The sequence below is a fragment of the Mastigoproctus giganteus genome, chromosome 10 (assembly GCF_048544385.1).
Source record: "Mastigoproctus giganteus isolate SK-2022 chromosome 10, ASM4854438v1, whole genome shotgun sequence".
Taxonomy (NCBI): Eukaryota; Metazoa; Arthropoda; class Arachnida; order Uropygi; family Thelyphonidae; genus Mastigoproctus; species Mastigoproctus giganteus.
Genome location: NC_143584.1, coordinates 164,669,869 through 164,684,458, shown reverse-complemented (window position 1 = coordinate 164,684,458; position 14,590 = coordinate 164,669,869). Strand labels below are relative to the sequence as shown.

The 14,590-nt window shown below is 36.6% G+C and overlaps 1 protein-coding gene across 1 annotated transcript in view; it reads right to left on the bottom strand.

The window, feature by feature from the left end:
• Positions 1-14,590, bottom strand: part of LOC150079447 (prostatic acid phosphatase-like) — a 193,373-nt gene that overhangs the window by 53,255 nt on the left and 125,528 nt on the right. Inside the window, exon 7 of the mRNA XM_090383075.1 lies at positions 8,684-8,804. Coding sequence (XP_090239201.1) covers positions 8,684-8,804 — 121 coding nt within the window. The remainder of the gene's footprint in view (positions 1-8,683; positions 8,805-14,590) is intronic.

The window sequence follows — 14,590 nt, the reverse complement described above, 5'->3', positions numbered from 1 at the left end:
AGCAATAATAATAAAATTCATTAAAAGTACCACTAGGGAAAAGGAGGCTAAATTAAATCTCAACAAGCCCAGAGAAGAACCAATCAAATTGCAATTCAAGAGAAAAATCAAGACAGAATTGTTAACATTAACAAAGGAAACAAGTCCATCTGGTGTTGTGGAAGTGAGTAGTCTGAATAAATTTAAAGAAGAATTAGATATAATATTCAAGAAGATGGTCAGATAAAGTGCAGTAATAGGGACATTTCTATGAACTATTTATTAACACTATTCAATAATGAGGGAAGAGAGAATGGAAACCCAGAGAAAATAAGGAAAATATGAAAATAACATTTCAGAGGCCTATTTTCTGATAATCATTGAAAACAACATTCATTTGGAAAGACACAATTAAAAACACAAAGATGCTGAGAGAAGTGAAGTGTTCAATAGACCTAAGAAAGCAAGGTAAAGCTCTCAGAATAGACAAGATCCCAAACAAATACTGGAGGGCTGGAGAGGAGGGTTATGATATACTTTCTAACTGATCTCTACAACAGAATCCTAGAGACAAGGGAAATGCCAAAGATCTAGCAGCATAATCTCAATACACAAAAAAAAAAAGAAAAAAAAAAGTATTAAAAAATATAGAAAACATTAGAGATCAACAAACCGCCTCACAGTCATGCATATAAAATCTTCATGCGTATCCTGAAAAACAGAATAAGATGAATTTACAAAGAAATTTTAGAGTAAGAACAAGCAGAATTCGAGTAAAATAGATGAAATTTTACTAAATGTTTACAATATTACAGGGCACCTCCGTAGCCAAGTGAGAAGGAGCAGCAGTGCGTAGCACACGCTTCTTGATTAGACCGGGGTTCGAGCCCGTGACCACCAAATACGAAGGGTACGGAAAGGTCAGGGAATGACCACCGCATATCCCTGGAGCAATATGGCCTTAGTTGCTAATGCTCCTAAAAACCAAATAACATAACATAACAATATTACAGATAGCAGAACTACAACAGGAAAAAAAACAAAGATTTATTCTGTTGCTTTATTGATTTTAAACAAACTTTCAACTCAATAAGTAAAGGAAAACTAATGGAAATCCTAAACCAAACAGGAATAGACAAACAAATAATAAAATTTCTGAACTATTATTACAAAGATACTGCAGAAATCACCCAAAAGAGAAATATAATAACAGAAAAAATTAGAATGGAAAAAGATGTCATGGAAGGCTATCCAATTACTAAATTGGCCAACTATGACAATGAATATTAACAAAACTAAAGTAATGAAAACGAAAAAGAGAAGAGAAGATATAAAGATAATACAGACTATATGGATACAATTAAACAAAGAACAGCTATTATATGGATGGTTGTTAATGAATAGAATGAATCAAATTTGGAGAAGCAACAAAATTAAAGATAAGACTGGACAAAACTGTGCCAGTCACAACATATGGAGCAGAGATTTGGGAAACAAAACAGAAAGAAGAAAAGAAACTAATGCCCTGCAATGTGAAATAGGAAGATAAATCAGACACAATGAACAGAGAAGAGAAATGAACAAGTCAGATAGGAAATGAATAATTAAGAGACAGTGTTGGTACACAAGGAGATAGTCAAAATGAGATAGCTTTAGTGGTATAAATGTATGGAGAAGAACCAATCAAACTGCAATTAAAAAGAAAAATCAAGACAGAAATGTTAACATTAACAAAGGAAAACAAAAGAATACTGAAAATGTGGAAAGAAAATAGTTACAGACACAGCAAACAATACACTGAAAAAATATCAAAGCTACCAAGGGAAGTCCTAGGATGCAATAGTTGGCAGAAGAGAAAATTGGGATGCAGAAGAACTACATGGATTACCACTATCAAGAAGATTGGTTGGTTGTTTTGTTGTTTATTGGCACATTGACAACGGAGATCATAGTGCGACAGTTCTTTGTTATATTATGTCTTTGTATGGATATTCATTCTCTATATCTTGGTCGAAAGCATGGGAGTAAATATTTTCTGTGATTATATACCCTGTCATTATTTACAGTAGATGGTAGACGTTGATTATCTGCATGAATCTGAAAATATCTGATATCCGTTCCTTGTCACCTAGGATATCTCTGAGGGTGATGTCTTGATTTTCTTTATATAATGATGAGAAAATCTTTCGTCGATCATTTTCATAGGTTGGGCATTCTATGAGTATATGTCTGATTGTTTGGGTAGTATTGCATGTTTGACATCTTGGAGGTTCTTCGGCACGTAGTAAATAGCCACGTGTAATGTGTGTATGTCCAATTCGTAGTCTGGTCAGAACGACTTCCTCTCTCCTTGATTTCCTTGTGCTTGTTTTCCAAAGTTCAACTTTTGGTTTTATTTCATATAATTCATTTGAAGTTTGTTTTTGCCAGAGTTCTTGCATTGTGTTAGAGAGCAGTTTTCAGTGATTGGTTTGTAATCCTGATACGGCACTGGGAAAGGTTGTTTCTGAAGGTTAGTTGTTGATTTTGCAATTCTGTCAGCTTCTTCGTTTCCTTTTATCCCTTTGTGTTCTGGTATCCAGCAGAAAAGTATTTCTTGTTTTTCTTTTGTTAAGTCTGTTAATATCTGTTTAATTTGGACGAGAGCTGGATGGGTTATATTGGTCTTGGTTTGAATGGCTTGTATTGCACTTAATGAATCAGAATATATTACTGTTCTCAAATGATATGCGGTTCTGAAGTACTCCAGGGCTATCTGAACTGCTACTAATTCTGCAGTGTAGACACTGCATTCTTTTGGAAGTTGGCGTGCCAGTGTAGTGTCTGGGAATACTGCCGATGTTGCTACATGGTTCTCTGATTTTGATCCATCTGTATATATTGGTACATGGTTGAGATATTTAGTTCTATGTGCTGCATGCAGTTGTTGAAAGTTAATGTCTGACAAGTTATTTTTATTCCATGTTTGTGTGGAGAGTTCACAAGTTGTGGAGTGGTTTATCCATGGTGATATTATGTGCCTTTCAAGATTTGCAACATTATCTACGTTAAGATCATATGTTGTCAGCAGTTCTTGTAGTCTGATTCCTAGAGGCTTGTTTGCACTTTTGCGATTCTTATATATGTTTTCCCATTTTGGTGAGAATAATGATGTCCAAGTCGGATGGTTTCTTGAGGATCTTATTTTGTATGCATAGAGTAGGGCCAGCTGTTGTCTCCTGAGGAACAATGGTAGTTCATTAGCTTCTGTATAAAGACTATATGAAAGTGATGTGCGAAAGGCTCCTGTTGCTATTCGTATTGCACTATGGTGAATTGGATCTAACCATTTGAGGGCGCTCTTTTTTGGTGGAAGCATAAACAGGTGCTCCGTAATCTATTATTGATCTTACTAGTGTTTTGTACAGATTGAGCAGGGTATAACGGTCTGCTCCCCAAGATACTGATGTTAAGACTAAGGATGTTAAGTCGTCTCATACATTTTATTCGTAATTGCTTTATATGCTCTACGAAAGTTAACTTGTTGTCTAAAACGAGTCCAAGAAATTTTACGCTTTGTTTGACGGGTATTTTGTGACCTTCTATTGTTAGTTCAGGGTCGGGATGTAAGTTTCTTTTTCTACAGAAATGTACGCAGATTGTTTTTTGTTGTGAAATTCTAAATCCGTTTTTCTGGGCCTAACTACTGATTCTGTTAATTGCACATTCTAGTTGCCTTTCTATTGTTCCCATATTCTGTGCTTGATACGATATACTGAAGTCATCTACATATAGTGCATGCGACACCGTGGATGGCAGTTGTTTTGTGATGCCATTTATTTTTATGACGAATAGTATAGCACTGAGGACAGACCCCTGGGGAACTCCTTCTTCTTGTTTATAGGTTTCTGACATGGTGTTCTGTACCCTGACCTGAAATGTTCTATTTTTCATAAAGTTTTGGATGAAGTGCGGTAAATGTCCTCTGAGGCCTGCATCATGGATATCTTTTAGTATACTGTATCTCCATGCTGTGTCATATGCCTTTTCTATATCAAAAAATAAGGTAACCATATGTTTTGAACTTATAAATGTATCTCTTGTGTCTGTTTCTATTCTTACAAGGTGATCTAAGGTGGATCTATTACTTCTAAACCCACATTGCATACTGTTGAACCAGTTGGTTGTTTCTAAAAACCAGATCAATCGTTTGTTGATTATTTTCTCCAAAACTTTGCTCAAGCAGCTAGTGAGCGCTATCGGTCGATAGTTGTTTGGGTTGTTCTGATCTTTATTGGGTTTTTGGAAAGCTAATACTATTGCATGATGCCATGCTTCAGGATATTGCTCTTCTTGGAAAATGCGATTGTACAGTTTAAGAAGGTTTTCTATTTCTTTTTGCTTCAGATGTTTAAGCATATCATAATGTATGTTGTCTGGTCCAACTGCACTTGGTTTTGTTTTTGATAATGCTTCACGTAATTCATGCAATGCAATTGGTTGGTTATAGGATTCAATATGTTTGGTGTTAAAATTAATTGTTTTTTTCAGTTTTCTCTTTATAGGTCAAAAATTCTTCACGATATGATTGTTTTGACGATACTCTGGCAAATGTTTCTCCTAGTATATTAGCTGTCTCTGAAGGTTCAGTAATGCTTTCTCCATTCCAGTGTAATACTAAGGATGGTTGGTTTTTGTATTTCCCGTTCATTTTCCGTATTTTATTCCATATTGTCTGTATATTTGTTGTTCTATTTATTGAGGAAGTAAACTGGATCCAGGAATTTTTTTTGGCTTGTTTCCTGGTATACCTGGCTAACGCTCGTGCTTGTTTATATTTTAGGAGATTATCCGTTGTAGGACATCTCCGGAACTTATTCCATGCTTTGTTTTGTTGTCTTTTTTTTGTCATGCAGTCTTCATTCCACCAGGATTTTGGATGTAGTGGAAAACGAGTTGAAGTTCTGGGTATTGTTTGCTCAGCTGCCTGTATTAAGGTATCCGTGACGTATTTCACAGCTTCATCGACTGATTTTTCTTGAATGCTTTGTGGATTAAATATTGCGAGTTCTCTAAATTTTTCCCAGTTGCCCTTTTCTATTTTCCAGCGGGATGGTCTGCTGGGATGGCAGGGAAGGTTCCTGATCAGTGTGGTGATTACTGGGTAGTGGTCACTGCTGTATGGGTTTTCTATTACTTGCCACTTTAATTCTGGTAGGAGTGAAGGGGTGCATATGGTTAGGTCTATTGCTGAGGTTGTACGACTAGGAAAGTGAAAATAAGTATGTTTACCATTGTTAAGTAGAGAAAGATTATGGTGATCTATTATTCTTTCTATTATTCGTCCTCGTCTGTTGATGTCAGTGTTTCCCCACAGATGACTGTGCCCATTCATATCTCCCATTATACAGAAAGGTGATTGGAGTTCGGAGATTAGTTGGTCTATTTCTTCAAATGTTATATCTGGTCCTGGTGGAAGGTACACTGAACAGATGGTTACCTGAAATCTTAGTTTTATTCTTGCAGCTATCACTTCGAGGTTGCTGTTTAAAGGAATGTGTTCAGTTGGCATGTGGTTATGAACCAAGATGGCCTCTCCTCCATGTGTTGGCCCATCTCTTATTCTGTCTTTCCTATACATTGTATAATTTTTTACTGAAAGAGTTTCTTGTTGTCTAAGGTATGTCTCTTGAAGACAGAAGCATATTGGCGTATGGTGTGTAATTAGATACTGGACATCGTCGTAATTGGTTCGTAGTCCTCTACAGTTCCACTGGATGAACTGATTCATTATTGGGTTTTTCTAGGGCTTTCGGGTTGCTTCCGAAATGGAACATTCTTATATTTTGTCTTATCTTTTTTAGGGTATTGAGGCCTGTCCATGTCCATATCTTCTTCTGTGAATATTTCTAGTACTGGTTCTTCAGATGTGTTTATTTTTCCTATGTCCATCTGTTCGGTTGCTTTGGTGTTTGTAGGTTTACCTCGGTCTTTGTTGTGGTGCTGATTTGTTGGTATTTGTTCTGTGTGAATAGAAATTGGAGTACTCACTATTTTCTCCTGTTTTTGTGCCTTCATTCCACTAAGTGATTCTTTTGGCAGCATGGAAATTTCGGTTTGCACTTCTACTGATTTGTATTGGATCACTGCTTGTGCATATGATGGCTTGTTTGTAGGCCATGGCTGTATTATTCTTCTTGCTTCTTGGTACGTTGTGTTGTGTTCTGTTTTGTATTTCTGAATTAGTTTCTCTTGTTTCCATTTTTCACATGTTTTTGAGTAGGCTGGATGTTCCCCTTTACAGTTTGTACATATCAAGGTGTTGACAGAGCAATCTGTAGTCTCGTGTTCTTTAGAACCACATTTTGCACAAGTAGCCGAGTTTCTGCATGCCATTTGCGAATGTCCAAATTTCTGACATTTGTAACATCGCAATGGATTTGGTATGTACTGTCTTACTTGGCAGTTCAGATATCCTGCTTTGACTGTTGTTGGAGGTTTCGGAGTATTAAAGGTTATGATTAGAGTTCTTGTTGGAATTATATTTCTATCCCTTCGGATATTAATTCTCTTCACTGCTGTTATCCCTTGGCTTCTTAATTCTTCTGTGAGCTCTTCTTCTGACACATTTAAGAGGTCCCACTCGGAGATCACTCCTCTGGAAGAATTCAGCGTGTTGTGTGGTGTTACAACTACTGGTAATCCTCCAAAGATTGTCGTAGCTAGCAACTTCTGGGAGTGATTAGGACTTGCTGTTTCTACTAGTATGTCCCCGGATCTCAGGCGTCGAACAAACTTGGGAGATCCTACTAGACCCTCTAACGTTTTCTGAATTACGAAGGGAGACATACGTCCTAATGTCTGATCTCCTGTCGCATGTATAACAATGTATGTCGGTATTTTTGGTGGGTCCATATCAGTCCTCTGTCTCTTTGCCTTTGTCTTTTCTGTATCTCTACTTGGTAGGGCTTTCTCTTAAAGCCCTGTAGTATCAGTAGTTATTTTACTACTCATGTTTGCTCTTTTGGCCCTGGGAGTGTTACTTTCCTCTCCCAGGTTACCAGCCCCGCCACGTGGAGGCAAGAGCAGTGCCACTTAGTGACCAAGCGGCTACTGTGTTAGGTTAGTAAAGTGAGATTAAGAGAAAAAATAAGAAAGGTGAGTTTCCTTCCTGTGTCTTCACTTACTGCTTGTAAGACAAAGAGCTGTTTCGCAAAAAATGAAAGTAAGTTAACGATGAAAATTAAAGAAACTGATATTTTTTTTCTAACTCTCTATAAATAGCTGGGAATCGCTTAGTCACTAATAAATCGCTTGGCACCTGGGGCCCTATTAAGAAGAAGTCTAGATTCTGGTTGTATAGAAAATTGTGGCTGGCTGCAAAGGTGGAGGCTGTTGAATCATGAGGGACTCAACCTGTCAACAATGAAAGAGAAGGAATAAGTGAGTTCTGAATCATTTATATAAGAGCCTCGTGGACCTTAATCAGGTACTCTCTAAGGGCACAAAGATGGGCAACCAGCTCTCACGAAGCAGGTTGCCTATTGTTGGACCCCTCTCTAAAAGCCTGTCTTTTTTAGGTTTGGTCTCCATACCTGGGCACAGTATTCCAAGTGTGATCGTATACAGTGGGATTATGATAAGCAAATACTTGATAAATAAATCAAAATGATAACATAGGCCTTTCTACACTACTTAGAGAACTTTCTGTCAGCCTGTGTCACAACCCAAATCACTTTCTTACTCTACCATTTTAAATTCAACACTACTAAGTTTATAAGTTATTTTTTTGCAGTTGCTATTCCCTTGCATTTTGCTGCACTGAAACATAAATGCTACTTTTCTAACCACCCTTGAAGCCTATCCAAGTCATTCTGAAGTAGTGCCACTTGGCACTGATCAATCCCAATCTTCATATCATCCGAAAATTTTTAAATTGCACCCTTTTATCTCCCTTCGTCAATGTAATTTAAGAAAAACAGAAACAAGGGTGATCCAAGAACTTGGGGAACTCCACTTTAAACATCACTAACATACAGTGCAACAGTTATCAATGGGCCATTCATCTTTTGTAGCAGCAGCATACAAGCATGATCTCACAATGTGCATGCCTGTGTCCATGACATTATCAGAAAGTAGGCAGCACCTTCAGAAAAATTAAGTACTAGACTGAATATTAGAAGTATTATTTTTTATTATTATTATTATTAGCCATATGGTGCAAGGAAGCCCGAGGCTTATGCTGCACCAGCCAAAAAAAAAATTAATTTACCCTAGGACCCAGAGAGAGAGAGAGAAGTAGAAGGAAATCACCAAGAAAGAGAAGAATGATGATATCCAGCTCAGGACCCTGGGTGTGCCAAGCCCATATTCACCAGATGTGAGCCCCTGGGGTAAAATCATATGAAAAAAAAAAAAAATAATAATAATAAATTGGCATAATAAAAAAAACAAACTAAAGATTATGATAAAGATTATTGGGAATAAAGCCCTGATTAAATTACAAATGAAATTTCATCAGTTATGACACTGGTCAATCAAAGTAATAAAATCATAACAATACCTAAATCATATTATAACTAATCTGGGTACTAAACAAGTTTTTAACATACATAATAATATGGATTGTCAAGCCAGTTCCATCAAGCATGTGCATATCTATTACATAATAATAATTTACAAAAAAAAAATTAAAGTAAAAATAAACAGATAATTAGAAACTTACCAGCTCTCAACCTTTGCATTACATGTGTCTTGAAGTTCAAATAAAATGCATAATTAGATAATGCTCTTAAATCATTCCATATTGCATAGGTCCATGAAAATACCTTCATGCCTTTATCTTTCTGGAAGAGATAAAATTCACACTTGTATAAAGCTAAAATACTGCATTAAAGATATATAAAATTTTGTTTTTAATTGTTATTTGAACATTTATAGCTTTTAAATATGTTGTCTATTTTATATGTGTTTGGTAAAGGAATGTGCATTTAGGCACTGAAGAATACTAATCAAGGTGGCTTACAGGGACATGATTTCTGCATCTGGGAAGAGATTAACATATTACTTTATTATTATAAAGGTACCCTCCTCGCTCTACAGTTAATAAGGTAATATTACCATTTTTAAAAATTATTTTCAAGGCAAACAAAGAAAATCACCTTCATCTAAAAATATGTGTTTTGTAAGCAAATATAATATATGTGAACATACATTCATAATTATACGGGATAATCATTTTAAATGAGGACCCATGAAAATGAGAATAATTTCAAATAAAGGAGTGCCAAAAAACTTGGAATTAAGTAATAATCTTAAATCTCTGTATGAATAACAGATGATACCATTTGTTGACATTTTTTAAAACTACAAATCTGCATGCACAGTTCATGCTGTAAATGAGCATCTTATTCACTATAGAGGACAATGTCTTCATAGTAGAACATTAACTCAAAATAGAACCTTTAAAACTACTCAATGTGAATTTTGTATGCAATTTCAATTCCTGAGACACCATCAAAACCTGCAACATGAAAGATTGTGAAAATGTTCACATAGACTGGGAATGTGAACGTCACATTCTGTGCTGAAGTTGTTTTGAAAAACACTTAGTTGTATTGTGATGTGATCACAATGGTAATCATTTTCAACTTTCTTGTGACAAATGTCAGAAAATAAAGAATATTATTTGTAAATGTCATACCTCTAGCACTCTTTCTCATAGTTATTCATATTTCTGTGGATTCTAATTTAAAATGATCACGCTGCATGTACATTTATAAGTTAGGGTAACTAAGAGTAAGAACAGATGCATGTATGCCAATGCAAGAAGTACAGTAAATAAATTTGATGAATTTGAAGTGCTGATCAAGACATCAAAGGCAGATATTGTTGGGATATCAGAGACATGGTGTCACACAGATAAAAGAAGTGGAGAATTGGAATTTGGGGAGTACCATGTGTACAGAAAGGATAGACAAGGTAGGAGGGGTTACCGCTGTTAGTAAAGAAACACATAAAATCTAAGGAAGTGCATCCAGCTGATATGGATGGGCAGTGCAATGATGAGTCAGTTTGGTGTGACATAAGCACTGGGAAAGAGAAAATGAGAGTAGGAGTGTGTTATAGGCCTAATGACTCTGATGAGTACAACAAACAATGTGCAGAGAAATAGAGTGGACCAAAAATCAGAAAGTCTTGTAATGGGGAATTTTAACTTTCCAGATATTGATTGGAACTTGTGGATTGGTCACTCGCATGCCAGCAAGATGTGGATTTAGTGGAGGATTGTTTTCTGCAGCAACATGTTCGAGGGACAACCAGAGGGAGTAATAGTCTTGATCTGATTATCAGCAGTGATTATTCTTGCACTAAGAATTTACAAATAAAGGATCCACTAGGTGACAGTGATCACAGTGTACTGATGTGGGATTTACTTAAATATGTAACTACCATCAAGGGTAAAGGGAAGGGTTTTTGTTTTCGTAAATGTGACTACAGTGGGACAGTTTTTAGACAGTTTTTAAATTCTCTCAGACAGTTTTTAAATTCTATACAGTGGGATCAAATGAGATGTTTAAAAGAGCAAATTCTAAATTAATTTGCTGTTCAAGGAATTAATCTTGGAAGCTACTATGCTTTTCATATCAACTAAGAAATACTGTTCAAGATTTAGACCTAAATGGATGTCAGATAAACTAGTGAGGTTCGTGGCAGAGAAGAAAAATATGTGGGATGCATATAAATTATCAGGCGACACAGAAGACTATGGCAGATATAAGCTAAACAGTAATCAAGTCACAAAGGAGGTTAGGCAACAGAAGGCTGATTACGAGAAATCCTTAGCAAAGGATGCAAAGAAAAACAACAAAGACTTCTTATATAAACTCTAGAAGGAAGGGGATGAATCAGATTAGTCCACTTGATGTTGGTGGTGCGACTGTTGATGATCCTGCTCAGATAGCTGACAAACTGAATGAGTATTTTGCATCTACATTCACACATGAGGAATTCTGTAAGGAAGAGGAGAACAGAAGTTAACTAAACTCTAACAGGGAGCTAAATGATTTTATCCAGTTATATTGAAGGAGGCAGCGGGAAGTTAGGAAACCCTTAGCCATAATTATGAGAGCATCCTTAGATTCAGAGGAGGTCTCCATGTACTGGAGATGTGCAAATGTATCCCCAATTCAAAAAAGGGATCAAATGGTGACACAAGTAATTAACAAACCTGTTAGTTTAACTTCTGTTCCAGTAAAAATAATGGAGTCACTGGTTAAAGAAGTGATGCAGGATCACCTAGACAAGGCTGCAGTAATAGTTCAGACACAGCATGGGTTTGTTAAGGGAAAGTCTTGTCTGACCAATTTTATTGGATACTACAATGTGGTCACAAAGGAACTGGATGCAAAAAATAATTTTGATATCATATTCTTGGATTTCAGGAAAGCTTTTGATACTGTTGCATATGGAAGACTGCTTTACAAACTGGAGCAGTATAGCATTAAAGGCAAGTTGCTGGAATTGATAAAGAGATAGTTGAGTAGGAGAAGGCAGTGAGTGGTAATAAATGGACACTGCTCTACGTGGACTAATGTTATTAGTGGAGTGCCACAGGATTCTGTGCTGGGTCCATTGTTGTTTTGTGTATTCATCAATGATATCGATGAAGGTATATCAGGCATAATGTCTAAGTTGGCAGACGATACAAAGGTGGCAGGGTTGTTAATGACACTAATGATAGTATGCTGCTGGATCTAGAAAAGTTGAGCAGATGGGCTGAGTGGTGCAACTGAAGCTTAACATTAACAAATGTAAAGTACTGCATATGGGAAGCAGTAACCCTAGAGTAATGTCTCAACTGTGTGGTACTACACTGACAGTGTTAGTTGTCTGACTGCACCAGGGGTTTTTGGACTAATGTTATTAATGGAGTCCCACAGGGTTCGGTGTTGGGCCCACTGTTGTTTTTAGTGTCGAAGTTTGCAGATGATACAAAGGTTGGCAGGTAAAGACAGTATACTACTGAACAGGATCTAGAAAAGTTAGGCAGATGGGCTGAGAAGTGGCAACTAAAGTTTAACATTTACAAATGCAAAGTACTGCATATGGGTAGCAATAACCCAAGAGAAACATACCAACTCAGTGGTACTACACTCAGGGAGGTGAAGAATGAAAAAGACCTGGGGGTAATTCTGCAGTCAGATATGTAGTTCTCCGAGCAATGCAGACGGGCTGCCAGAGCAAGTCATGGAGTTTTGTCAATGATATATAGGAATTTTGCTAGCAGAGACAAGGAGGTGATTATTCCTTTGTATAAAGCAATGGTCAGGCCACACCTTGAGTACTGTGTACAGGTCTGGAGGCCTTATTTTAGGAAGGTTGTTATTGTTGTTGTTATTTGATTAGCAACTAAGGCCATATTGCTCCCGGGATATGCAGTGGTCATTCCCTGACCTTTCCGCATCCTCCGTATTTGGTGGGCACGGGCTCGAACCCTGGTCTAATCAAGAATATTTTAGGAAGGATGTAGAGTTACTAGAATAAGAGCAGAGAAGGGCAACAAGATTGGCGAGAGGAACAAAGGGTGCTCTTACCAAGAGAGGATGGCCTTAGCTGCCAATGCGCCATTAAAAACCAAGAGAGGCTTAAGTTCTGCAAGTTGCAGCATTTGGAGACTACGCACCCGTGAGGTGATCTGATTGAGATGTATAAGGCCTTTAATGGTTTAAGCAGACTCAATGCTGATGGGATACTTCTGCTTGCTCAGATTAAGAACCTGAGAGGGCATAGATTCAAATTGAGGAAAGACAGTTGTAGAATAGATGTGGGAAGTTTGCCTTCAGCCAGCAGGTAGCTGATTGTTGGAACAGATTTCCATCCATTATTGTGGAAGTTGATAGCTTAAATAAATTTAAGGCTAAACTAGACAAACATTTGGAGTGAACAGATGGGTGAAATGGGAAGGTTTTTTTTTTTTTTTTTTTGCTGATGCTATATAAGCTTGCTTTCTTGCATCATATGCCTTAACTAATGCTAATAATAATGCTAATATGAATGAAGCAGACAAGTATGCCATATGCATATACATTTGTAAATATGAGGTTCCATGCCTTAACAGTGCTCAACATGTTAATCACTATGTTTATGAAATGATATTTTTTCCTAAATAGCAAGTAACACAATTAACTTGTACCATAAAATGTAGAACTAATATATATATATATTAGTAAAATAATAATAACAAGAGTTTACCTCAATATAGTACGTAGAACACTTCCGTATGATACCCTCCAGAAATTAAAACGGAAAAACCGAAAAAAATCGACAACTTACCAGTACAAACTTTTTCAGTTTTTCCGTTTTAATTTCTGGAGGGTATCCATACGGAAGGGTTCTACGTACTATATTGAGGTAAACTCCTCTTATTATTTTACTAATATTATTATCAACGTAGAACATATTGAGTATTACAGCTATGTTTGTTTGGTTTTTAGGAGCATTAGCAACTAAGGCCATATATTGCTCCGGGAACATGCGGTGGTCATTCCCTGACCTTTCCGCATCCTCCGTATTTGGTGGTGACGGTCTCGAACCCCGGTCTAATCAAGAAGCGTGTGCTACGCACTGTTGCTCCTTCCCACCTGGCTACGGAAGCGCCATTATTACAGCTCTGATTCATACTATCTAATATATAATATTAGTATTAGTAAAATAATAAGAGGAGTTTACCTCAATATAGTGTGCAGAACATTTCCGTATGATACCCTCCAGAAATTAAAAAGGAAAAAATGAAAAAAAAATCGACAACTTACCGGTACATTAGAATAAAATACAAATAATTAAATAATCAATTTAACACAATTCAAATCAATTAAAACAATTAAAAATCAAATTAAAGCAATTAAAAGAATCTAACGAAGATGTTCAAAACGATTTTCCTTCCTGAAGCTGACAACGCTTTTCGACCGTATGTCATGATCACAGGAATGAAAATTACCGAATCAGGTTAAACCTGATATTTAAATAGAGATTATTTGTCTTCGCGCATGCGCATAAAGGTCCACGCATCAGAATTCTCGTGTAATTTAATTTCAACGGTTTCTGCAATTAATAGTCGCGTATAATTACGTTGAACGTTAAGTATTTTGGCCTCGTTAAATAAAAAAGTATGATTTTCGTTAATGGCATGAAAGGCTAATTCTGACGCTGCTGAACGAGAAGCACGAACTGAGGCTTCATGTTGATTTACACGAATATTAAGAGAAAATCAGGTCGAACCTTGATAAGATGAGTCGCAATCACCGCAAGAAATGTTGTAGACCAGATCATTAATTTGTGTTGCGAACGCTGAAAGAACCGAGCAATTGTTCAGTATAGTGTGTAACTTCCGTATTGGCCTAGCTACAATTTTAAATTCGGTATCTTTAAAGAATCTGTTAAGCTGTTTGTGCCACCTTTCAACATATGGGACAGAAATAAAGTATTTTTTGATATTACTATTGTTGATTGGTGTAGTATTTTGTATCCTATCCTTAGCTTGTGCCCTAATTCGGTTTATTGTGGTAATGGAATAACCCCTGTTTAAGAATCTCCTAGTTAATATTTGTATTTCTGAGTCCAAAGCAGAATC